At 39.3% G+C, this 26,790-nt stretch overlaps 1 protein-coding gene across 5 annotated transcripts in view; it reads left to right on the top strand.

Moving 5' to 3' along the window:
- Positions 1–26,790, top strand: part of SPG11 (SPG11 vesicle trafficking associated, spatacsin) — a 72,199-nt gene that overhangs the window by 30,763 nt on the left and 14,646 nt on the right. For all 5 annotated transcript variants that reach the window (XM_055316864.1, XM_055316863.1, XM_055316865.1 and 2 more), the window contains 15 exons: positions 542–745; positions 2,099–2,205; positions 5,131–5,276; positions 6,267–6,428; positions 8,603–8,669; positions 12,722–12,887; positions 15,053–15,258; positions 15,516–15,624; positions 17,015–17,174; positions 17,573–17,845; positions 18,455–18,655; positions 19,527–19,634; positions 22,122–22,284; positions 24,651–24,865; positions 25,308–26,049. In XM_055316864.1, the coding sequence (XP_055172839.1) occupies positions 542–745; positions 2,099–2,205; positions 5,131–5,276; positions 6,267–6,428; positions 8,603–8,669; positions 12,722–12,887; positions 15,053–15,258; positions 15,516–15,624; positions 17,015–17,174; positions 17,573–17,845; positions 18,455–18,655; positions 19,527–19,634; positions 22,122–22,284; positions 24,651–24,865; positions 25,308–26,049 (3,029 nt within the window). The remainder of the gene's footprint in view (positions 1–541; positions 746–2,098; positions 2,206–5,130; positions 5,277–6,266; positions 6,429–8,602; positions 8,670–12,721; positions 12,888–15,052; positions 15,259–15,515; positions 15,625–17,014; positions 17,175–17,572; positions 17,846–18,454; positions 18,656–19,526; positions 19,635–22,121; positions 22,285–24,650; positions 24,866–25,307; positions 26,050–26,790) is intronic.

Genomic DNA, 26,790 nt, shown 5'->3' with positions numbered 1-26,790 from the left:
TATTTATGATAGACATAGAGGCAGAGACACAGGAAGAGGGAGAAGCAGGCTCCATGCAGGAAGCCCCATGTGGGACTCGATCCCGGGACTCTAGGATCACGTCCCGAGCAGAAGGCAGACACCCAACCACTGAGCCACCCAGGTGCCCCTGCTTTAGTTTTTTAAATGATTTTGTTACAGTATTTTGGAAATTCTCAGAGGTTAAAGCCTCTAGCTTCAAGACCTAACGACTATTGCCACAGTGGATTGTACAGTTCCAGTCAAAACCACACACACCAAAAAAATGGAGATAGATTTGGTTTTTGAAATATTTAAGATCACTCTAGACTGTTATTACCTTAAATACTAAAATGGTGCACAAACCTTCATTAGAAACTAGCAAAATATGCATGCATCAGAACATAGTTATAGAGTGAGACTTGACAGTCTTAATTTATAAATCTTTATTTTTAAGTAGTTGAAACTTCAACAATGGAAGTGGTTTGGTCAGCTCTGACTCTAGCAACTTTGTAACTTGCCATCTCTAAAACCTGCCCAACAGGAATGGAATTTTTCTTCAATCTGAGCTAGAAGACTTTGAACTCTTCCTGCTAAGACTGAATCGCATTGGGGGTGTGATGCAAGATGCTCTCCCCATTCAAAACTACAGATCCAAAGAAGGTTGGGATTTCCATTCTCACTTCATTCTCTATTGTTTGGAACACGGTCTGCAGTATCCTCTCTATGTCTATCTTGACTTTCACAAGTGAGTACTGAAAACTGATTTGTCCTTGAGCAGGTCTTCTTGTTTTCTCTTTCCATACTACTTCTGAACATGACTTTTAGGAAAATATTAAATATTTACTTGAGGAATACTAATCTTTTTGTAGGAGTCCCCTGCCCCAACCCAAATCCAGCACTCGGTACCTTACTTAGTTCAATGCTGCATTCAACTAAATGCTTATCATGTGTTTTTTGGTGATGTTAATCTTATAATGTCTCTGTTAATCTTTTAAATTACTAGAGAGAATAAAATGAAAGAAATGCTTTAAAAGTTTAAAAGAGGAAGATTCTAAAAGTTAGCTTGGAGTTCTTTATTACCTTCCTTCCCAAACAAATGAATGCTAAACAACTTTGAATTCATAACCACTTCAAGTTATGTTAGGTATGCCCTAAAATTTATATTTAGATAGGCAAATATACATCAGCAATGTACCTGCCCAATATTAACCTGCAGAATCATATGTGGCCATTGTGAATTACTACTGGCTCAGTAATAAAAATTATTATAGTCTCTAAATATGAGTACTTACAATGTTCTTGGCACTAGGCTAAGTGCTTTACATGTATTATTTCATCTAATATTCACAGAAGTTCTAGGAGGTGGTTACTGCCAACTCCATTCCACAGGTGAGACAACTAGGTATCTTATTGATTGATTGATTGATTGATTTCTAAGTACCTTATTTAAACTACACAGTTCTAGCAAATGGCACAGCCAGACTTAATTCTACTTAGGTTTGATTCTAGAGTCCACCCACTTAGGTGCTAATGAGAACATTTTTATATTGTGTATTAAAGACTAGGAAGGAATTCAAACAAATGATGTTTTTCTGGTTCATATCACTGAGGCTTATTTAGACAATAAGCCTGGGGAAATCTTTTTCCCTCAAAGCTACTGGCAAGAGAAGATTTAAAAGTTATAAGTTCAGAGGACCTATTCTGAGATTTAATTTAATTCTTCAGTCCCAGCTTCTCTATAGTATGTAAAAGTTTTCAAAAACCTCTGGAGTTTGAAAATGCTGAAGAGTTTTTGTTGTTTAAAAAATACAATAAAGTAAAAAGTATCTTACAGGACAGGATATCTGTTAATCTAATAGAGTTGGTAAGATTTCATCATGGAAGTAAACACATTATAAATAAAATTATGTCTTTAAATTTTTCTCTATTTCCAGATCATAATGAATATGTAAAGCACAACACAAGAATGGCAGTATATAATGTTATATTTACTTTTAATTCCAAAGTTCCTTTTTTAATGCTAGTTATCATCTGAGCAAATATGGTTGTAACTGTCTTATCCTGTATGTTAACCAGAGTTCTTTTGTTTTATATACAGACTTAGTCCTTCAAATTGTCCCTTTTTGGAAAAAAAAGAATTACATGAAACTCACCCTTGGTTTGAATTTTTGGTTCAGTGTCGACAGGTTTCCAGTAATTTAACAGGTATGGGTATACTGTATTAAATACAAAAATCTCTTTGGTTAGGGGCACCTGGGTAGCACAGTGAGTTAAGCATCCAACTCTTGGTTTCTGCTTAGTTTGTGATCTCAGGGTCGTGAGAACAAGCCCTGCATCAGGCTCTGTGCTCAGTGTGGAGTCGTCTTGAAATATTCTCTTGCTCTCCCTCTGGCCCTCCCACTCATGCTCTCTTTCTCTTTCTCTGAAATAAGTAAGTCTTTTTTTTTTTTTTTTAAGATTTTATTCATTTATTCATGAGAGACAGAGAGAGAGAGAGAGAGAGGCAGAGACACAGGCAAAGGGAGAAGCAGTCTCCATGCAGGGAGCCGGACATGGGACTCGATCCTGGGTCTCCAGCATCAGGCCCTGGGTGGCAGGTGGCGCTAAACCGCTGAGCCACCCTGGCTGCCTTGAAATAAATAAGTCTTTAAAAAAAAAAAAGTCTTTGCTAAATAATCAGTCTCTTGAATGGCATTTAATTTGTGAGTTCTAAATAAATCATTTGGCTGTAGACAAATATCTGACTGTCACCTAGGCTCAAGTTTTATTTAAGAACACCAAAAATGACCCCCTCCTACCAGCCAGCAAAAAGCCAGACAGCATAGTATGTGTGCTTCTGTTGCCTTCCCCTGCGGGCTCATGCTCTGTTGTCTTTTTTATTTTATTTTATTTTATTTTATTTTATTTTATTTTATTTTTATTTTTATTTTTATTTTAATTTATGATAGTCACAGAGACAGAGAGGCAGAGACACAGGCAGAGGGAGAAGCAGGCTCCATGCATCGGGAGCCCGACGTGGGATTCGATCCCGGGTCTCCAGGATCGGGCCCTGGGCCAAAGGCAGGCGCCAAACCTCTGCGCCACCCAGGGATCCCCTCTGTTGTCTTTAAATAGCTCTCACCTTTACCAGTTAATCACAGGCTGAATTCCTGTTCTCTGGTAGATTGACATCCTTTTTCTATGAAGAATTGGTCAGTTTTCAGGTGTCCGCCCTGAATGCTTTAGAAAGTAAAAAGTAACTCCAGATAGAGTGAAAAAAAAAAATACATAGTATGTGTAGGATTGTTGCATCTTCTGTAGTGGAGCTACTGAAGGGGAGTTTTGATCTGGTTATAATCAGAAAATCCCTGTGACACCCGCTGCCACCCCCTCACCCCCTTATCCCCTCAGCTTAGCTGGTATTATTCCAGAGATTCACTCCGGAAAAGGGACAGGCAGAGCCACTGCACAGGCAAGAAATACCAACAACCGATCTTTCAGTTTTATGTAACTCCTGTTTTCTTTCCCAAATAAAGAATTTTTTCGTAATGTGGATTGGGTTTTTTTTGTTATGTTTTTTGATGCTGATTATAAAATAATACATGTTCATTATGAAGAAAAATTGGAAGCCACAGACTTATCAGGAAGATAAAACTCCACAGGTAGATAACATAGGTAGATAATCATCCACAAGCAACTCTTGATGTATTTTAATGTATTTTATTCCAGGTATTCTCTCTATATGTTTTTTTTAGCCCAGTCTACATTATATTTCATTCATCCAACAAATATTTATTAAGCTCTCACGTTGTGATAATATAAGTACTAGGGATACAGCTAGAAACATCTGTGTATTTATATATTGCTTTTTTCACATAGTAATTATAAGAATTTTCCTATATGCTTAGAGACAGTGACTATTTTATATCTACCTAATATTTCATCATATGGATGTACTCTTTTTTTTTTTTTTTTAAATTTTTTTTTTTTTTATTTATTTACGATAGTCATACAGAGAGAGAGAGAGGCAGAGACACAGGCAGAGGGAGAAGCAGGCTCCATGCACCAGGAGCCCGACGTGGGACTCGATCCCGGGTCTCCAGGACCGCGCCCTGGGCCAAAGGCAGGCGCCAAACCGCTGCGCCACCCAGGGATCCCTGGATGTACTCTTAATTAACATACTGTTCTCTCAATTTTTGACACTGAGGCTGTTTTCAGTTTTTTTCTATCATAAATAATAGTCTTGTGTATATTTGAACATAGAATTTTTGTCTGTGTTTTAGATTATTTCTTTAGTGCAAATAGATTCCTGGATATGAAATTACTAGATCAAAGGCTATATACATTTTGAAGGTTCTTGCTATAAGGCCAGATTGCTTTTTCAGGGGGATTTATAGCATTTTATCCACAAGTCCCAGCTTCTACATGCCCTGACCAGCTCTGTGCTTGAGGCAGATTATTATTATTTTTTAAAAGATGTTTATTTATTTATTTATGAGAGACACAGAGAGAGGCAGAGACACAGGCAGAGGGAGAAGCAGGCCCCATGCAGGGAACCTGACATGGGACTCAGTCCCGGGTCTCCAGAATCAGGCCCCAGGCTGAAGGAGGCACTAAACTGCTGAGCCACCTGGGCTGCCCGAGGCTGATTATTTAAAAAAAAAAAATCATTGCTGATAAGGAATATACAGCATGTAATTAATATTTTACATTGCATTTATTTATTGCTAACAAATTATATATTTTTATATGTCTAACATTTATATTTCCTCCTTTGTAAATGGTTATTTACTTTGTCTACTTATCTGTTGGAGTCCGTATTTTGGGCATTGATTTGTTATGAGCCCTTTGCTGAAGACATTAATCCTTAGATTGTCATTTGCTGTTAATTTGTTGTTAAAATTTCTCCCCTAGTTCTTTACTGCCTTTCAATTTTCTTCTGTTTGTCTCAGTTTCAACACTTGTTTATATCAATTGTTGGGATAGTTTTTATTTTATGTGGACAAATCTTTCATTTTTTCCCCTTTATGATGTTTTCTTATTGCTTTTCAACTTAGAAAGTCCTTCTTACTGTGGATAGAGTTAAAAATTTTCTTCCTCAGAATTAAGTAATTCTTTCTCTTGAGAAAAACGTACTCTTTTGTTTTTCAGATCCCAAACTGATCTTCCAGGCTAGCCTTGCAAACGCTCAGATACTGATTCCCAGCAACCAGGCCAGTGTAAGCAGTATGCTATTGGAGGGACATACTCTCCTGGCCCTTGCTACCACAATGTATGCCCCTGGCGGTGTCAGCCAGGTATGGACAGCACTTTTACCTAGTATGGCAAAATAGGACTGATTTTAAATTTAGCAGAAATATCTATGTGTCTTCTAGTCTCCTTTGATATTCAAATACAACCACTTATATAAGTATTTCATTTTATTAAAGAACATAAAACAAGGATGAAGTTTTAAATTTTATATTGCATCCTCTTAAGTTGGACTGGAATTGATATGTGGTCTAGAGATTTTTTTTACCTTTGTTTTCTAAACTTCAGGTTTGTTTTCAGGGTAGAATCAGGATCTGATTGCTCCTGGAAATAACTGCACGCTAGATGTATTGCTTGGGAATCATTCTCTACTGTTTGTACTCTTAGAGAGACCAAAGGAAATAATAATTTCTAGCTATCCATATAAACTCTTTAAGCAACCCAGTGGAAATTTCCCATCTTTATTTTTTTGAAAGTACACAGTATGCCTCATTAGAAGGAACTTAAGAATGCTGCTTACCGTGTAATCTTTAAAAGCTTCTTATTGATGCTAGTTTAATATAATACCACCTCCTCCAAATTATCACAATATATTTTAATTCATATGGTTATCTGTTCCTCTGTTTTTAATCACCTATCAGAAATTAGTCATAGAGTAACTTGAGAGCTGAGAGAGAAGGTCCTCTCAGAAGGTAGGTATCATCTAGTCTAGTAATTTTTTTCCCTTTAAAAATATTTACTATTTACTATTTAAATATTTTCATATGTAGTTTAAAAACCACTGATCTAGTTGAACTTCCCAGTTTTGTAGATGAGAAAACTGAGGCCTGCTGTTAAATATCTAGCCCAAGGTCACCAGCTAGTTTTTCTTAGAACCATAACTAAAACTATTAGCTTCTGACTCTTTCACTAGTGGTTTTTTCCACTACCATATAGTTTTTTAAGCTAGTCTTGTTTCACTCTTGTGAAAAAAAAAAAAAAAAGACATTTGGAAAAGAGAAAAACCTTATTGTGTACCATGTGATCTTTTTATCTAGGTTGTTCAGGATGATGAAAATGAGACCTGTTTGAAGAAAGTAGATCCCCAGTTACTGAAGATGGCATTAACTCCTTATCCCAAGCTAAAAACTGCTCTCTTCCCACAGTACACTACCTCTAATGTTCTGCCGCCTGATATTACGCTTTACCACCTTATTCAGGTACAGTATATAGGAGTCTCACTTAGGGTACAGCCAGGAAGACTGAAACCTACTCTGGGTCTTTCAAATGGAAGACATTTAACATACATAATTACTTCCATAGTCATAGCAGAATGGGGAATCCAAACATGTGATGGTGAGACAACTCAAAAACTGACAAAGGAGGAAGCATCAACATCTCTCCAGCTGCAAGAATGGTGCAAAAAATTGTGTTATCAGAAGCTGGACCCATCTCTCTCTGGGAGCTAAACTCACAACCAGGCTGCCTAATGGGAGCTTGGAACCTACAGGGTAGAGCTGGAACCATGGAGGAGATACCTTGAAAATGAAGGAGAGGAAAATATCCTGGTTTCTGCTCTCTCCGCACCTTTAATCTCCCATGTTGTCTCTCTCGGCTAAACCTATCTGGTAGTCAAAGGGTAAATGGGCTTGGGAGATGCAGTTCTCTGTAGAACAGGAGAAAGGTGGGAATGGATCTGAGAGTTGGCCAGCATGCTGCTGGCTGCCTGCATTAAAAACCACTTTGTTCTACTACTAATGACTTCTCTCCCTTCTCAGTGAATAGGGCTATCTGTTTATTTAAGTCAGTGCTTCTTAACCTTTTTCAGGATAAAGAACTCTTTTTTTATATATATTTTATTTATTTATTCATGAGAGACAGAGAGAGAGGTAGAGACATAGGCAGAAGGAGAAGCAGGCTCCATGCAGGGAGCCCGGTGTGGGACTCGATCCCGGGTCTCCAGGATCACGCCCCAGGGCTGAACGGAGGTGCCCAACCGCTGAGCCACCCAGGCATCCCAAGGATAAAGAACTCTTTAAGAATGTGAGAGAGCTATGAGTCCTCTACCTAGAAAAATTGCACATATGTGTATAATTTTGCTTCTATTTCAGAGGAATTCAGATTCCCTGAGACCTACTCAGATCCTCCATGATAAACACATTCTTTTGTTTGCTTCTCATTTCAAAGGGCTTTTGCCTTTTCTCTCTGGCTGCACATATTCCCTTGCGGTCCTTAATTCAGCATGAACTCTATAATCTATAAAGGTACAAAATCTCTCTAATGTGAACGGTCCTTAATTTATAGAGTAGTCCTACTCAAAACTGTCGTCCTCAGATGGCTGCCAGTTCACAGACTGCTTGTTGCTGTTATGTGTTGAGATTAGGATCTTGCACTGTGATATAAATCTGTGTCATTACAGTGTTCATTCAGCAGGCTGTGTGTGTGTCTGTGTGTGTGTGTGTGTGTGTGTGTGTGTGTGAATGTAGCAAGACTCTTGAGACAGGAAGTATTAAGCTGCATTTAAATTTATTTACAAGCTTCTCATGTCCTTGCAGACTGGTAGCACCAGTATAAACTATATATAAGTAGATTCTATAAAAACATAGTTTCACTACCTAAAGTGGATTCAATCAGCCTAAAACATAAGTGGTTTCAGGTTGTTCTTTGTTGTTTTTAAAGTTGACTGTTGCAGTTTTTTGGTCTTGTTATTCTACAAAGAGTGGTCCTTCCTTAATAGACCACAAATTCTCCCATAATTTTAAATCAAAGCTGCTCTTTGTTTAGCCACCCAAATCTTTAAAGGGTTTTTTATTTTCTTCTTTATTTTTCCTACCATCTGTTTATAGTGTTTGCTACATCTCTGGCCTAGACAAATTTCAAACAGCCATGGCTCCCTGCTTTCAAACCTTTTCTGACTGGCTTAACCTTATTCCACTCTTTTTTCTTTGTTGTTGGTGGTGATTTGTTCATCACATTCCTCTAACTTTGATCTACTTGTCTCCCTCTTTCCTTTCTAGATTGGGCCTTCACTCACCTTGTCCTGTTTACATGGTAACTTTGTCTAGACTATTAGTCCTCTTGGGTTTGGATTCCAAAAGCATATCAAAAGTCCATTTTACATTATAATTGATGCTGATTCAACCAAAAGAGGGTACCCTTTGCAGACATAGTTTGAAGTGAGAAGAGTCTTTAAAAGGAATGTAGCTGCTTCCATTTTTACTAACGAAGGAAAGTATCTCATGCATTCTTTTTTTTTTTAAGCTGTGTTCAGAGAATTTATGTGCAGAAAGTTAAGGTTGGAGAAGGGAGGTAGACTACTTGCGAAGTCTTTTCATATATTTTTACTTATTTTAGAATCATTTAGCGTTTAACTCTGACTTTTCTGCTTTTTTAGTCACTATTGCCCTTTGACTCTAGCAGATTGTTTGGCTGGCAGTCTGCCAACACACTGGCTATTGGAGGTAAGTGATTCCAGGTACCTAGGGCTCTAGAAGGAAGTTTTTCAGGAATGTTGACAGTAGAAGGTTTTTGTTTTTTTAAGATTTTATTTATTTATTTATGAGAGACACAGGCAGAGGGAGAAGCAGGCTCCCTGCAGGGAGCCTGATGCGGAACTTGATCCCAGGATTCCGGGATCATGACCGGAGCCAAAGGCAGGTGCTCAACCACGGAGCCACCCAGGTGTCCCGACAGTAGAATTTAATTTATGTAAAGACAATCCATTTGTTTTCATTGATTTCTATTTTAAAAATAAAGATGCATTCTAATGACAAACATTTTAGAGTTGAAAACATGTTGCGAGTTAAATGTAATTGTAGTAAGTCAGTAGCACTGTTCTGTTCTTGCTGGGAAATGTGAGATGTACCTACCTGCTTAAATCTCTCCCTTTCCCCAAATTCCTGTTTGTTTGCAATATTATAAAAGTTAAGAGCATAGGTGTAGGCATTAGACAAATCCTGGCTCGACTATGTGATAGCTGTCTGACCTTGGGTAAGTGGTTTAACCACTCTTCAATTCCCTATAAAATAAGGTTAATAATAGTGCCCACCTCACATATTATATGAAAATGAAAGGATATAACGCATTTAAAAAGCTTGTGTCGGGGATGCCTGGCTGGCTCAATTGGTTAAGCATCTGCTTTTGGCTCAGGTCATGATCTCAGGGTCCTGGGATCAAGCCCCACTTGATTCTCTGCTGAGCAAGGAGCCTGCTTCTCCCTCTCCTTCTGACCCTCCTCCTGCTTATGCTCACTCACTCACACAATCTCTTTTTCAAGTAAATAAATCTTTTAAAAATGTTTAAAAATTAAAAGCTCTTGAAGTTTTTGGTGCATAGTAATCACCAGATGCGTACACACTACTGTCCTCTTTAGGCTATAAGCATTTGTCTGATTGTCTTTTATGCCGATTCTTAAACTCTTTTTCTATTTCTTTTTTTACTTTTAAATTTATTTTTAAAAATATTTTATTTATTCATGAGAGACACAGAGAAAAAGGGAGAGATCTAGTCAGAGGGAGAAGCAGGTTCCCCACAGGGAGCCTGATGTGGGACTTGATCCTGGACTTCTGGGATCACGCCCTGAGCCGAAGGCAGATGCTCAACCATTGAGCCACCCAGGTGTCCCTTTACTTTTAAATTTAGAGTTATCCTTTAATATTGTGGCACCTGTGGTGCCTCTGCTGAAATCACTCTAAAGTAGGCTTTAAATGAGCACTTTGCACATAATGTATACCCTGTAACTATTTACTAAGATGCGTAAAATGTATTTTCTAATATGTCAGTTTTATAAGTTCAAATTTCAATATATTTAATTTACCCAGTGCCCAAGGTTCAGTGCAGTGCCAGGCCTTTAGTAGATGTTCAATAAATACTTGTTGAGGGCTAAATAAAGTAGTGTGTATTATATTTTCAAGTGAAAATACTCTTTCTAATTAATCTCTGTAAAGTTCTCCTAGAGTGTAGACCTCATCCCGGTCCTTCCTGTTCTAATGCTTCCAACTCCAACACTTAGCCAGAGTCCTGACCCTCTTGTGGAAAAGGAGCTCCATACTACAATACTAGAGCAGCAGAGAGGAAGTTGAAGACCTATTCCCTGCCTGGTTTTTAGAAGTTTAAAACATATTTGAGGAAATAAAGCACAAAGTAAATGAGACAGTTATGAAAACATAATGTGGATTTATAAAATTAGAGATTTGTATTTAATTGGAATATTTATTTCTTTTTTCATGTGGTCTTACCATGAAAAAGAGATGTAGGATAACTGTGAGGTGATTTGGCTTCTGTGACAAGCCAGAGAAAAATTTCCCTTTGGGTAGAATTATCTCTTGTACATGCCCCCCATGCTAATTAGCTCCCAACTGCTAAGAAATCAGGGTCTTATTTGAATTAAAAACTCAAGTTAGCTCATTTGGCACCAAGCAGTGCTATATCCTTTACATGTACTCAGCAAATATTTAATGAATGAATGAACAGTTTTGTATATAATTATAAGTTACCAAGGTCACTGTGATATCACAAAGAATATAGATAAAGCATGCAACAGTTTTTTAATCTCAAAGAGGGTGTACTTTTAAGTAATAGCTTTGTAAGTTGACAGACGCCTCTCAACTCTTCAAGTCTTTTTATCTTTTTTTTTTTTTTTTTTTAAAGAGCAAAGTCACAATATAAAAAGCCCTTAGAGGGATGCCTGGGTGGCTCAGCAGTTGAGCGTCTGCTTTCAGCCCAGGGCGTGATCATGGAGACTCAGGATTGAGACCCGCATCGGGCTCCCTGCATGGAGCCTGGTTCTTCCCTCTGCCTCTGCCTGTGTCTCTACCTCTCTCTGTGTGTCTCTCATGAATAAATAAATAAAGATCTTAAAAAAAAAAAAAGTCCTTGGAATGTCACAAGATAAAACTTTTTTTCAGAAATAAGCTTTGAGGGGCACCTGGGTGGCTCAGTGGGTTAAGCATCTGCCTTTAGCTCAGGTCATGGTCCCAGGGTGCTGAGATTGAGTCCCCTGCAGGAAGCCTGCTTCTCCCCCCTCCTTCCTACTCCTCCTCTCTCAAATAAAATGAATAAATAAAATCTTTTAAAAAAAAGAAGTAAGCTTTGAACTTTGAAAATAAGAGCGAATGTACTATTTTCCAGAACTTGTTCCTTAACAGTTCAAAATGTTATTTGTTTTTTTCTTTCTTTCTTTTTTTTTTTTTTTTACAAGTAGTGAGTGATTAGGAGGCAATTAAAGATTAGGGCTCGGGCAGCCCTGGTCGTGCAGCGGTTTAGCACCACCTGCAGCCCGGGGTGTGATCCTGGAGACCCAGGATCGAGTCCCATGTCGGGCTCCCTGCACGGAGCCTGCTTCTCTCTGCCCCCAATGCCCCCCCCCCAAAATAAATAAATAATCTTTAAAAAAAAAGAGAGATAAGGGCTTATACTAACTTATCACATCCAAATATCTCCTGACTTCAGATTTCTCTAAAGAGAGGAAAAAATGCTTTCTGCCTTTTTCACGAGCACAGAGGAACTTTAAGCTGAACTACCCTGCTGGCCTAAGCAAAGTGGTCGTCATATAGATAGATAATAAGGTGCTCTAAATACAACACAGAAAGTATAACCAACAAAAGGAAATTGAAGGAGGGTATTAACGTGGAGAAAAGGATGTTCTTACACTATGTATTGGAGAAAGGTACAGGGTGTTGCCCCTGATGTATAGAGAACTCATAAAAATGTTAAGGGAATTCATTGTGTAATGAGCTCCATGAATTAATTAAAAAGCTCCTTTTGCAGACCCTTAGCAGAGATTTTATAGCTAACGCATTATCGCCATAGTGACTTAAAGGATCATCAGATACAGAATTAAGGCATCTAAAATAACAAGTTGAATGAGGAAAAAGCATAATTTATAAGTTTTTATGGAGCTTCTTGGGTACATGTTTTTGTACCCAATATGGGAGGCTGGGGCACTGAGGTGGCTTAGGTAAGCATCCGACTCTTGATTTCAGCTCAGGCTATGATCTCAGGGTTGTGGGATTGAGCCTTGTGTTGGGCTCACCACTCAGCGGGGAGTCTGCTTAAGATTTTCTCCCTCTCCCTCTGACCTTCCCCCCACACATATGCACTCTCTCCAAAATAAATTTAAAAATAAAATTAGGGGCTACATCAACACATTAAAATGAACTATTATGTTTTGGTGGTTCAGAGTAATACACAGTGGTACAAAATGACTATAGCAACTGTTTTTTTTTCTTTTTTTAAGACTCATTTATTAGAGAACGCACGTGCAAGCAGGGGGAGGGGTAGAAAGAGATTGAATCTCAAGCAGACTGCCTGCTGAGCATGGAGCCCAACACAGGGCTCGATCCAATGACCTGGAGATCAAAGCCAAAATCAAGAGTCAGACACCCAACCACGCCAGCCAGGTGCTCTGCAACTTGTTTTCTTTCACCTTTGCAAAGTTAAGTTTTCCACGTACAGATTTGAAATTAATCATGGTGAGGTGCAGAGGATTAATATTGCTTCACTTTCCCCCCAGATGCAGTGAGTCATCTCCCACATTTTTCTAGCCCTGATCTGGTTAATAAATATGCTATCATGGAACGTCTGAATTTTGCATATTATTTACAACATGGACGGCCATCATTTGCATTTGGTACTTTTCTGGTCCAGGAATTAACCAAGAGCAAGACTCCCAAGCAACTGTGAGTATTTAAAACATAATTTGTATTCTTTTTTTTTTTTTTAAGATTGATTGATTGATTGATTCATTCATTCATTCATTCATTCATGAGAGGCACAGAGAGACAGAGGCAGAGACATAGGCAGAGGGAGAAGCAGGCTCCATGCAAGGAGCCTGATGTGGGATTCGATCCCAGAACTCCAGGATTACAACCTGAGCCAAAGCCAGACACTCAACCGCTGAGCCACCTAGGCATCCCTAATTTGTATTCTTAAAAGACATATCTGGGCAGCCCGGGTGGTTCAGCGGTTTAGCGCCGCCTTCAGCCCAGGGCCTGATCATGGAGACCCAGGATCAAGTCCCACATCGGGCTCCATGCATGGAGCCTGCTTCTCCCTCTGCCTGTGTCTCTGCTCCCCCCCCCTGCCCCGGCCGTCTCTCATGAATAAATAAATAAAATCTTTTTTTTTTTTAAGGCATATTTATGTCTTTTACACATGCATTTGAAAAAAAATATACTGGAAACCTATCACAGGGGCAGCCCCAGTGGCGCAGCGGTTTAGTGCCGCCTGCAGCCCGGGGCGTGATCCTGGAGACCCAGGAACGAGTCCCGCGTCGGGCTCCCTGCGTGGTGCCTGCTTCTCCCTCTGCCTGCGTCTCTGCCTCTCTCTCTGTCTCTCTCTCTCTCTCTCTCTCTCTCTCTCTCCCTCTCCCCCCCCCCCGTGTCTCTGTGTGTCTATGAATAAATAAAATCTTAAACAAAACAAAACTTATCACAGTTAAGTAGTTATACCTGGCTAGTAATTTGATCTTTTTTTTTTCCTCCCATTTTGTGCTTTTCTGTATATTCCAAGTTTGGGGGATGTAATGTGTTTTTTGTTAATGGGAAAAAAAGAGAATAAAGATGATATTAAAAGATACTATTAAAAAAAGATACTATTTATATCTTTTAAAATTCTGTTGTGTTTTTTTTTTGTTGTTGTTGTTTTAATGACCCAGGAGATTGGCAAATATTAGCAGTTACTCTAAAGAGAGAATTGTATAATAAGATGTGAATTCTGTATTTAAGATCTGCATTTTTTTATAATTCATTTTTACTAAGCACAGAATTGGGAGTATTTGATATAATCCGCTAAATATAGATCTCCCTTATTTGTTTTGTAGTTAAAGTAATGAATATTTTCACTATTTTTTTTCTTATTTTTCAATTTAAATTCAATTAATGAACATTTAGTGTATTATTGGTTTCAGAAGTGGAGGTCATTGATTCATCAGTCTTCTGTAACACCCAGTTCTCGTTATATTATGTGCCCTCCTTAATGTCCATCCCCCAGTTACCCCATTTCCCCACCCACCTCCCCTCTAATGACCCTAGTTTGTTTTCTGTGATTAAGAGTCTCTTATGGTGGGGCAGCCCCTGTGGCGCAGCGGTTTAGCGTGCCTACAGCCCAGGGCGTGATCCTGGAGACCCTGGATCGAGTCCCACCTCAGGCTCTCTGTATGATGCCTGCTTCTTCTCTGCCTGTGTCTCTGCCTCTCTCTCTCTCTCTCTCTCTCTCTCTCTCTCTCTCTGTCTCTATGAATAAATAAATAAAATATTTTAGAAAAGAGTCTCTTATGGTTTCTCTCTCTCTTTCTCTCTCTGATTTCGTCTTGTTTCAAACTAATGCATTTTAATGATAAAATATTCAAGTAATTAAGAAGGGTGAAAAATAAAAGATAAAAGGTCCCTGAATCTCCTGTCAGCATGAGTCTACAGATGGGTAATTTCTTGTGCAACTTTCCTTGAAATTTATCTATGATGTAAAACTACATATACTATATATATATCATATCAAAATTTAATTAGCATTAATTTTCTTGGTAGTTTATTTATACACACTCATAATTGATAAGATCACAAGTCGTCAGTCTTTCAGAAGTTCTGTTCTGTGTTCCCTGGATGAAGTTGGAAACAAGAATAATTTGGCCTGTGAGTTGATGCTTTAGGAGAAGGTTAAAGATTGGGGGACGATGGAGACAAAACTACCAAGAACCTCAATGAATGTGTGCAGGGCTCAAAAACTGAAGGGAGAGGAAGCTAAAAATCACAGGGGTCTGATACTCCATGCATCATTGCATAATTCCATCTGCTTTTCCTGGTGAGAAACTGTTTTCTGATGTGATTTTGATTCCTTTCTTTTTCAGGATCCAGCAAGTAGGCAATGAAGCTTATGTTTTAGGGCTCTCCTCCTTCTACATTCCAACAGTAGGAGCTGCCTGTGTTTGTTTCTTAGAACTGCTTGGCCTTGATAGCCTCAAGCTCAGAGTTGACATGAAAGTGGCCAATATAATTTTGAACTACAAATGTAGAAATGAAGATGTTGAGTACAGCTGTATCAGAGAGGCTCTAGGTACCAGTACCTTTTCCATCTGGGGTTTGTTTTGTTTAGAGGACAAGGGATAAATAGATTTAAAGTATTGAATCATTGGTGGTTGGGGAGGAAACAATTGTCTTCCTGTTTCATCCTTTTCCTACAGAATGTTTGTACTTTATCTCATTTTCTGGGCCTTTAATTAGGTTCTGAAATGGCCCTGGGCCACACTCTTCAAACAGAAGAGTTCCTGACCCTTTCTCTTGACCATATTTTATTGTTTGTATTTCTTACAGCTGAAAAACTATCTAAACTGGCTGTGGGTGAAAAGGCCACCGTAGAGGAATTGCTTATTCTCTTAGAAGAAGGTATATGGAACAACATTCAGCAGCAAGAAATAAAGAGGTTTGTTGAATTTCCACCTCATGCTCTTTTCCAGCAAGCTTTTTTCTTCCAGTCTGTGTTTGCCTAGTCTTTCTTCTGACACCTCAGATGTTTTTACTAGTCCCTTCAGGCCATCTTACTTGGACAATATATAGTAGTTACTCAGTAAATGGACAGTGAGTTTTGATTGCTTCTTGCCATCAGTAAAGGAGGATGTAGATAGGGATGCCTGGGTGGCTCAGTGGTTGAGCATCTGCCCTTGCTCAGGGCGTGATCCTGGGTCCTGGGATGGAGTCCCACATCAGGGTCCCTTTGAGGAGCTTGCTTCTCTCTGCCTATGTCTGTGCCTCTGTCTCTTTCTCATGAATAAATAAATAAATCTTAAAAAAAAAAAAAGGGAGGATGCAAATAATCATTCACTCTTTAGAGATAAGAGTTTCCAAGAGATGGAGAACTCTGTCTCCCCACTGTCCTGCTAGTGAGAGAAACCTCTTAAGTGTTACATGTTGAAATCATTTAAGAAGATATGGGATGGGAGCACCTGGGTGGCTCAGTTAGTTAAGCATTTGACTCTTGATTTCAGCTCAGGTCATGATCTCAGGGTCCTGAGATCTAGCCCCACATCGGCTCCCTGCTGGGCACAGAGACTGCTAAAGATTCTCTCCGCCCCTCCCTTGCTCTCTCTTTTTCTCTCTCTCTTGCTCTCAAAAAAAAAAAAAAAATATATATATATATATATATATATAAAGAAAAAAGTTGGGGGATGTATCTCACAAAATTTGACTCTAAGAGTTGTCCTTAATTTTTCTCTTGCTAATATGTTAGTTGATAATGAAAGTTGAGGTGACCATCTATCCACAGAAATACCTCTATTTATACATTTATGCCATCTTTCCTCTGTGCTATGCCACCTGGAGTGACCTAGCCACCTCAGACCCTGGGAATGCAGCACTCTCCTGTACCTGCTATCAGTGACTCTGTTCTCAAGTTTTCTGCTGTGAGCAGGAATAAGTACTGCCCCTTCATGAGGAAGCCCAAGCATCTGTCTGGGCTCTGATACTGTAAAGCAAATCATGCAAAACAATTAAGCACTCAGGAAATTTCTTGAATGCTGATTTATTTAATACTCCTAAAGGTGGTATATAGCTAGTATAATCTATCTATGGATAGATTCTTGGTTGATAAAAGGAATGAATTCTGCCAGTATGCTAAGAAGACTTTTATACATTCTGGGTGCAAGAGCCCTCTTCCCGCCCCCCCCCCCCCAAAGCAGCCTAATAAACATTTGGTATTTGTAGAAAGGCTTTTTAGAGAATATACTGCAGTTAAGTTTATTTAATTTTTACTAATTTTCCATGTAAAGCTATATTTTAACAATTTTTTTCTCTACTGCCCCAACTTCCAATTACAGGTTATCTAGTGAATCTAGCAGCCAGTGGGCATTAGCAGTACAGTTCTGCAGGCTTCACAATGTGAAGCTGAGCACGTCTTACCTTAGAGAATGTGCCAAAGCAAATGATTGGTTACAGTTCATTATTCACAGCCAACTCTATAACTATCACCCAGAGGAGGTAAGCCACCATTTGTTGCCAACTATTCAAGAAGAGGAAATGGAAAACTTCAGGGAGGATGAATAGTGTTCTTTCTGTTGTGTGTACCTAGGCTTTTGTTTTATATGATACTACTGTTTTTACTAAGATTTCAGTGGGTTGGCTTCAGACAAAGAATTAGTCATTAGTACTACAGAGCTGAAGGAAGAGTTTTTGTGACTCCAGATTAAATATAGAAATTCAATCCAATAAAAAAAAAGAAATTCAATCCAAAGCAATAAATAACTTTGTAAAATGATATGGTCACTTCCCCCCACACAGTTCAAGGTGAGAAAGAACAATTTTACCTCTGCTTTTCTCTAACATTTTTCAGCTCCAGATAGAACTGGTCTTTTTAAATCACCTAATATGTTTTCTAGGTGAAATCACTTCTTCAGTATTTCAGTCCTGTCCTTCAAGACCACTTAAGACTAGCTTTTGAAAACCTGACCTCAGTGTCTAACTCCAAAATGGATAGTGATCAAGTCTGCAGCAGGTCTCCCCAGGAACTCCAGAGAAACAAAGAAGAAATGGCTGATTTCTTTCAAGTTCTACTCCAGTGCTCAGAGGAACCAAACCCCTGGTGCTGGCTCCTAGCTGAAGCAATGAAACAACAGGCTCCTATCCTTAGTGTCCTGGCCTCATGTCTCCAGGTGAGGATAATAAGAAGCCTAAATTAAGGACCCAGCAAACAATGGAAAAAGTGGAAAGGGACAGAGAAGGCTGATAATCAGAAAGGAAGTGGGGTGATGATGACAATGAGGCTCCAGCATGTATTTGTAAGGTCACTGTAACTTTTACGCTTTTCTGGCTTAGGCTCCAAGCCATCTAGTATACTTCCTTGTACCTTAATATTCAGTAACTTAAGTGGTCAGAGCTTGGTTCCTGGTTGGCAGTCATAGAGAAAGGATTGTGCCTCTTGAGCAGACAAGTGAGATGCTCTAGAAAGTCCCCTGATCAGCATTTCTGTGGAAGCCAGTATTGTTCCTTATACTTAGTACTTCCACGGTTTCCATATATACCCATTCTGTCTCTTGGTCTTTTGATATATCACACTGCAGAACAGTTTATAATAGTTCCTTGTTGCTCATTAGAATTTATTTCAGTTTGAAAGCTTTTCAAGCTAGTTTAACCAATTTCTTGAGATGACTTGTTCTAAACAGGAAATATCTATCCATGTTTGTAGCATTGCTGGAAGCCTCCAACTCCCTCTATCAGGTAATCCAGACAACTGTTTTTGAAAAGTTTTTATCCTGTGACAGGATGCCAGTACTATTCCTTGTCTCTGTGTTTGGATCATCACATCTGTGGAGGACAGTGTTGCAGCTGAAGCAACAGAACACATTCAGGGCTCAGTGGAAGGCCACATATGGGACCTTCAAGACCTCTCAGTCATCTGGAGAACATTATTAACAAGGCAGAAGAGCAAAACTCTCATCAGAGGTTTCCAACTTTTCTTTAAGGTAGTAATAGTCACTTCATTTCTTTTCTGTGTTTTAAAGGGTTACTTCAGGATACCCCTATTGGCTTTTTTAGTTGTTTTTTTTTTTTTTTTTAGCTGACAACAAGTGATGATAACTACCATTTATTTAGCAAAGAGCTTTATTTTTTTTTTTAAGATTTTATTTATTCATTAGAGAGAGAGTGCACAGAGGAAGAGGGAGAAGCAGACTTCCCGCTGAGCAGGGAATCCAGTGCAGGGCTGGATCCCAGGACTCTGGGATCATGACCCGAGCCAAAGCCAGTCACTTAACCAACTGAGCCACCTAGGCACCCCAGCAAAGAGCTTTATATATATCTTTTGATATAAAAATTATCACAATAGTCCTTTAGAAAGATAATATATTAGGATGTTATGAAGTGATAGTATTCTCATTTTAAAGTAATAAACTCAGGCTCACAGAACTTAAGTAACATGCCCAGGGTCTCAAAGTATGTTAGTAAGCAGTGTATTTATAGTTCAGATCTATACTTTCTCATTCCAAAACCCCTGTCTTCTGACTGAAAAGCCCCCACCAAGTGATAGAAATGCTGCAGACAGCAGTAGGTTGGGCAGCTCAGTGGAGTATCTCCAGCTCATGTGCAGTGACCAAGTAAAGAATAGACAGAAAATGGCTGTTGAGTAGGTATACCTGGTCTGAATATCCTTTTTCTAAAAGGCAAAATAAATAGAAATATAACCTCCTTTCTCTTTAACATACATGATTCAATTCTTTGAAATTGTTATTAATAGTACTTGTTTTTACTATGCCTCTTACATTGGTATTATTCATTAAGAAAATAGTATTGATTAGCTTCGCAATGTTTAAATTTCATTCAAACTCTTCCTCAAAGGATTCCCCACTACTGTTGATGATGGAGATGTATGAACTGTGTATGTTCTTCAAGAATTATAAAGAAGCTGAAGCTAAACTTCTGGAGTTCCAAAAGAGCTTTGAAACTGTAAGTTGAAATCCTATTGCTCTTTATCACTGATCTGAAATTGGTTAGAGTGGCCTGTTATCTGCTAGTAGTCAGGATATGACAGCAGACAAGTAGCTGGGTATGTGGCATAATTCAAACTAACTCACTTGTACTGTTCCAGAGGTGGGGAGACAGATCTCGAGTTACAGTGGCTTTGCCAACAGCACCTCAGTTGCCAGGCATGACAGAGAAGTTTCACTTGGCTACCTTTAAGTAACTCATATAAGTGGAATTGTATGGTATTTGTCTTTTGTAAATGGTTTATTTCACTTAGCATGATGTTCTCAAGCCTCATCCATCTAGAATGCAGAATTTCTTTCCTTTTAAATGCTGAGTAAAATTCCATTCTATGTATATGCCACATTTGCTTATCCATTCCTTTATCTGTGAATATTTGAGTTGCTTCCACATTTTAATTGTGCTACTATGAACATGGTATACAAATAATCTCTTTAAGATCCTGCTTTCAATTCTTTTGGGTATTCTCTCAAAAGTGGAATTGCTGGATGATGTGATAACTGTATCTTTAATATTTTGAGGAATTGTCATACTGCTTTCTATAGCAGTTGCACCATTTTACATTGCCACAGCAGTATACAAGGTTCCAGTCTCTCCACATCCTTTTCAGCATTTGTTTTCTGTTTTTTTTTTTAAGATTTTTATTTTTTTTAATTTATTTATTCATGAGAGAGACACCAAGAGAAAGAGGCAGAGACACAGGCAGAGGGAGAAGCAGACTCCATGCAGGGAGCCCGACATGGGACTCAATCCTGGGTCTCCAGGATCACGCCCTGAGCTGAAGGTGGCGCTAAACTGCTGAGCCACCCAGTCTGCCCTCTGTTTTGTTTTTAAGTAAGCTCTGCCCAATGTGGAGACCCCAGGATCAAGAGTTACACACTCTACCTACTAAGCCAGTCAGGTGCCCCCAGCCTATTTTTTAATAGAGTTTTTTTTTTTTTAATCACTCAGTTTTGGAGTTCTTTGTATATTTTGGGTAACAGTCCATTATTAGATGTGTCTTTTGTAAATATTTTCTTGCAATCTGTGTCTAGTCTTCTAATTCTCTTGAGATTTTGTTTTGTAGAGCAGAAGTTTTTACTTTTGTGATATCTAGGTGGCTCAGTCAGTTAAGTGTCTGTCTTTGGCTCAAGTCATGATCTCAGGGTCCTGGGATCAAGTCCCACATCAGGTTCACTGCCCAGCAGGGAGTCTGCTTCTCCCTCTGCCTCTCCCTGCAGCTCCCCTTGCTTATGCTCTCTCGTTCTCTGTCAAATAAATAAAATCTTTAAAAAGAAAAAAAAGTTTACTTTTATTTTTTAAAAATATTTATTCATGAGAGACACAGAGAGGCAGAGACATAGGCAAAGGGAGAAGCAGACTTCCCACAGGGAGCCCGATGTGGGACTTGATCCCAGATCCCGGGATCATGCCCTGAGCCAAAGGCGGATGCTCAATTGCTGAGCCACCCAGGCACCCCAAGGTTTTTACTTTTAATGAAGTCCATCTGATCAATTATTTTTTTCATGGATTAGGTCTTTGGTGTTGTATTCTAAAAAGGACCATGTACAAGGTCATCTAGGTTTTCTTTTATATTATCTCTTAGGAGTTTTATAGTTTTTCATTTATATTTAGGTCCTCCCAGATATCTTTTTACTCTGACCTGACTGTTCCCGCTCCAGCTTATCCCTTTGGAGGGACAGTGCACCTGTTCCATCCTTGCTTCCACCCTTTACTTCCACATATATTTTTGTTTTGACTAATTCCATCACTTACCTGCTATAGACCCTCTTCTTAGAGCAGCAGGAGTACATAAACAAGTAAATAAAGACTAAGAACTATGCTCCAATTCAGGCTAATGCAGCCTGCTACTTGGGGTCGTCTTCCAATTAATATTGCTAGCATTTGATTGTAATGACATAAATCCAGGCTTCTTAACTGAGATGCTTCCTTAACAATAGTATAAACTACAAGCAAACTGGTAGAACAAGTTGCTAGAACAAGTTAATGTTAAGTCTTTCTAAGAGGTCTTGTTATATGAATCTTAGATCTTCTGGACTCGAGGGCAGGCCTCCATCCCTCTCCAAAGCTGTTAAGTAAATTGTCAGGTCAATTTCACAGCAACTCACAGGGTTATTAGTTTGGCTGTCGCTAACTTGAAGGTATTTGCTTCAGTGCACTCCATAGTTGGCATTCAGTCTGTAGGTCTCTTGTCCATCTTTGACTTTGACACACACACAGGTCCCTACAGTAGGACATCTCACAAAGAGAAGCAAAGGGCTTATTTTTGCCACTCCTCTGAGGCATACCTCTACTTCTTGTCATTTGGAAAGGACCTGAATAAGCGTTCCCCTTTGTGATAGGAAAAGACTTTTGAGGTACCTTGCCTTTCTTATATTTTCCCAGATTGGGAGGTTTTGATTTGCTGTTCCTGTGAAACTGGTTTTCCTGACCCCCTCTTTTTTCTAGGTTGAAACAGCAGCCACAAGGGTCCACACTACCATCCCTGCCCCATGGCTGAAGGAGCAGGTGTGTTTTCTTCTGAAGCTTATGCTGCAGCAGTGTGGGACCCAGTATGAACTGGGGAAGCTTTTACAGCTATTTGTTGGAATAGAAAATTTCTTCTCTGATGGTAAGACAGTCCTGACAGTTAAGTTGTTAAGAAATTAGATTCCTTAATCTTAAAAATATTTTAGAAGGGCATTCAGGAAATTAAAATGCATATGATATATAACATTACATTTACAGTCCATAATGAGGTTTGAAGAAGAGGTTGCAGGAAAAACTTCAATCACGGTTAAAGCATTCAAAACCTAGCACAACAGGGCATAACCTAAATAATACAATTGGCTGCTCCTTCTGAGGACTTATCAGCTGCATTTCCCCCTGGCTAGTCTCTACCCTGTCACTGTCAATTTTTTTTTTCTGACAAGTAGCCTTAAAGTGTTACCATTGCTCAGGGTCACAAACTGTTTCAGAAATGACTAATTCATTTTGAAGGTTTCAAAGACAAATTATGCTTAGTTTTTACATTTCTCTCCAGACACTGGCAGTCTCTAAGGTTGTTGCTGATTGAGTGAAACCAATTATTGTCTTACCTTCTTTTCTACTTGATAATTTCAAGTTTTTGTTGAATGATTATGTTGTTGTTTTATACTAGATTCTGACATTTTCACTCCTGGGGTTATTTGGAGAGCTCATATCTGCACAGAATGGTGACAGAATGCTAGGCTCAGTGCCTGCATTGTTGGCGGTCAGGGCTGAAGATTGGAAAGAAAGGGTGTTTCCAAAGTTAAGTGTCTGTAAGATGGGACTTGTCTGTTTCTCTATAGACCAAATAGTATGTCCTTTTCACATACAGGTGTTTTTAATTTTTAAAAAAAGATTTTATTTATTTATTCATGAGAGAGACAGAGAGAGAGAGAGAGGCAGAGACACAGGCAGAGGGAGAAGCAGGCTCCATGCAGGGAGCCTGATGTGGGACTCGATCCCGGGACTCCAGGATCATGCCCTGGGCTGAAGGCAGGAGCTAAACCACTGAGCTACCCAGGGATCCCACAGGTGTTTTTATTTATCTGTAGTAATTTTAATTTTTTTCAGAAATGAATTTCCTATTTTCTTTTTTTTTAATTCCCTATTTTCTTGCCAGAATTACTGTATCCTTGAAAAATTATAAGGATTGTCTATGTTGTTAACCATTTTACTGCTTTTATTTTATTTTTTTAAAGATATTTATTTATTCATTTATTAGAGACACGGGGTGGGGAGAGAGAGAGAGAGAGAGAGAGAGAGAGAGAGAGAGAGAGAGGCAGAGACACAGGCAGAGGGAGAAGCAGGCTCCATGCAGGGAGCCCAACGTGGGACTCGCTCCTGGGTCTCCAGGATCACACCCTGGGCTGAAGGCAGCGCTAAACCGCTGAGCCACCAGGGCTGCCCATACTGCTTTTATTCATATAATTTTTTTCCATTTTTATGGAATGTTTATATTCTCTGTGTATATAATATGTATGTGCCTAAAGAAAATATTTATAAGAAAAAAAAAAAACAACCTAGGTTTTATATGCTGTCAACAAAGAAACCTAGCATCCCCCTACTGGTGGGTATTGTGCAGGGTGTCTCACTGTCCCTAGAACTACCTAAATCAGATCACAGCCCAGCAGGTGCCATTGGGAATAGGCTCCTACAGAGTGTTTTTCATGTCCCTCCTTTATGGTAGGACACAAGTCAGCTCTACATAGACCGTTTGGGAGATGGAGCAAACCCAGCCAGGTTTGGGTTTGGCACAGTCAATTAGGGGTGGCATAGTCAGTTAGGTGTCCAACTCTTGGTTTTGGCTCAGGTTTTGATCTTAGGGGCATGGGATTGAGCCCCACGTTGGGCTCTGTTCTTAGCACAGAGTCTGCTTACGACTCTGCCCCTCCCCCCAGTTTGCCCTCCCCGTAAAATGAATGAATAAATCTTATAAAAAAAAGAAAGAGACACTGCACTGAGTGTCCCTGGTTTAAGTAGTTGTCCAAAGGAGCAAGTGAAGCTCCATTCTGAATACAATGTGCTGAATTAAGAGACTTGGCTATTGCCCAGTTTTAGGTGGCCTACTGGTTCTGTGTCTTAATCCACATGACATTTGTACTGAATGAGCAAGTGAACAGTCATAAAAAACAAATTTGTTTAAGGCTGGAGAAAAATCTAGAAAAAAATGGGATTGGCCTGAATGAATGGCCAGGTCTTCCCAAGGTTGACTGAGTTGCTACTACACAGCAGGCCACCAACCTCTGCCCTGTATATAAAGCCAGCTGTGTAGATTGAGTCCTTGTGCAAATCTTGAATAGTTCTTACTATATAGGAGATGGCTTATGGCTTCATCTGCTAGCCAACCAGAGTAGAAAAATAGGTTTTTATTTTTTTCCTTATTACATTACTGTGTTAAGCATATATATTCTCCCTCTGATGGTGGCATTTTACTGATTAAATGTTTATACCCTCTTCTCTTTGGCACAGGTCCAGATGTGAAGAAGCTCTGTGTCCTTAGTGAAATTTTGAAGGACACATCCATAGCCATTAATCATGTAATTATTAGCAGCCACAGCCTTGAGAATTTTCAGCATGAATGTAGATCTATTTTGGAAAAACTGGCGATGGAGGGACAGTTTGCTTTGGCCAGGAGAGTAGCAGAATTGGCTGAATTACCTGTGGACAACTTGGTTATTGAAGAGGTATCATTAGTCTTTTAAGTTATTTGAAATCTTAGCTTTTTGAACCAGCATTAAACAGAATCAAATGAGATATGTGATTTCTAGGAGAAGAGGCTTTTTTACTTTTGACACACACATCACTTTCAGAAATGGATGAGCATCAGATCCCTGTTAGTGTAGAATGTGTGTTTTAAACTAAGGTTGGCTTACAGGATACGCTACAGCTGTTGTGCTTTGAACAGAATTAAACATAGGGTGGCTTCGTCTTGAACCCCCTTCCCTAAGATAAATTCAGAATTAGCTTTTATACTTTAACTTTCCAGATAAAATATCCCGGATCATCTATAGCCAAGTCTCATGTTCCCTGACTTGATTTGGCTTTAACAAGTACAGCATACTTCGGGAGCATTAGCACATACTTCTTTATCCCAAAAAGGCTAAAGTGTTTTGTTCAATTTCACAGATGACACAGGAAATGCAAACCTTAAAACACATTGACCAGTGGTCCCTGAAACAAGCAAGAATTGACTTCTGGAAAAAATGTCATGAGAATTTTAAGAAAAATTCCATTTCAAGCAAAGCAGCTTCTTCCTTTTTCTCAGCCCAGGCACCTGAGTGCTCAACTGAAGAGGGTCGGAGCAGCAGTGAGGAGCGCCATCTGCTGCTCACATTGGCAGCACACTGGCTTGCTCAGGAGGATCTGGTGCCGGTGGCCGAACTGGAGGAGCTAGAGAAGCAGATCTGGCTCTGCCGCATTACCCAACACACCCTCAGAGAAAAACAGGAGCAAGTAGAGCTCGGGTTTTCTCAACAGATTTCAACTAGTGGGGAACTTTCCTTTGATGGCATAGCCAGTAAGTTTTCACTCTCCATGTTGGCTGTTCTGAACACATCAAAGTACTTAGAACTCAGTGGCTTTCCATCCAAAGAGACATGTGATAGCGGACTGGATTGGAAGGAGCAGGAGTCACTGAACTTTCTGATTGGGCACCTATTGGATGATGGCTTTGTGCATGAAGCAAGTAGAGTGTGTCGGTATTTTCATTTCTATAACCAAGATGTTGCCTTGGTGTTGCACTGCAGAGCACTGGCCTCAGGGGAAGCTAGTGTGGATGACCTGCACCCAGAGATCCATGCTCTCCTACAAAGTGCTGAGCCGCTTGAGGAGGAGGAAGCTGGCATTCCACTAAGAAAAGTCCAGAGCAGTAAGTAAAGGAGATCAAACTGCCCTGAGTCCTGAGCAGAGCTGTTGGCACTCTTTCCCAGAAGGAAAGGGTCCCTTTTGGCATACTAATTATACAAGTTAAGGGTAATCCATTAAACTAGGTAATTAACTGGTCAGTGACAGAAACGTGTCTTTTAACTAGCTGTATATCAAAGTTAGAGGGAATCTATTTGACTTATAGCTAGTTCACTGAATTGATTCTATAACTGATTATGTTTCCAATTGTACATTGATAGTATATAGAAATATGCTGATTTTTGTGTTGATCTTATATCCTGTGACCTTGCTAAATTTGCTTATCCTAAGGGTTTTCTTATAGATTCCTTGGGATTTTCTACAGATGATACTATCTGTGAATGGAGATGGTTTTATATCTTCCTTTGCAATCTGAATTGCCAATGATTTCTTTGTCTTGCTTTATTTACTGGCTGGGACTTTCAGTATGACATTGGATAGGAGTAGTAAAAGTGGAAATACTTGCGCCTTGTTGCTGATTTTAGAGATAAAGCATTCAGCCTTTTTTTTTTAATTCAAGTGTAATTAATATACAATGTTAGATTAGTTTCAGGTGTACAGTGTGATTCAACAATTCTATACATAGGGGCCCCTGAGTGGCTCAGTCAGTTAAGCACCTGCCTTTGGTTCAGGTCATGATCTCAGGGTCCCTGTTCAGCAGGGGAGCCTGCTTCTCTCTCTCTCTCTCTTTGCCTTTCCCCTTACT

The sequence above is a fragment of the Nyctereutes procyonoides genome, unplaced genomic scaffold (assembly GCF_905146905.1).
Source record: "Nyctereutes procyonoides isolate TBG_1078 unplaced genomic scaffold, NYPRO_anot_genome, whole genome shotgun sequence".
In the NCBI taxonomy this organism is placed as follows: Eukaryota; Metazoa; Chordata; class Mammalia; order Carnivora; family Canidae; genus Nyctereutes; species Nyctereutes procyonoides.
The sequence above is the reverse complement of the archived record's forward strand: the minus strand, read 5'-3'. Positions and strand labels throughout refer to the sequence as shown.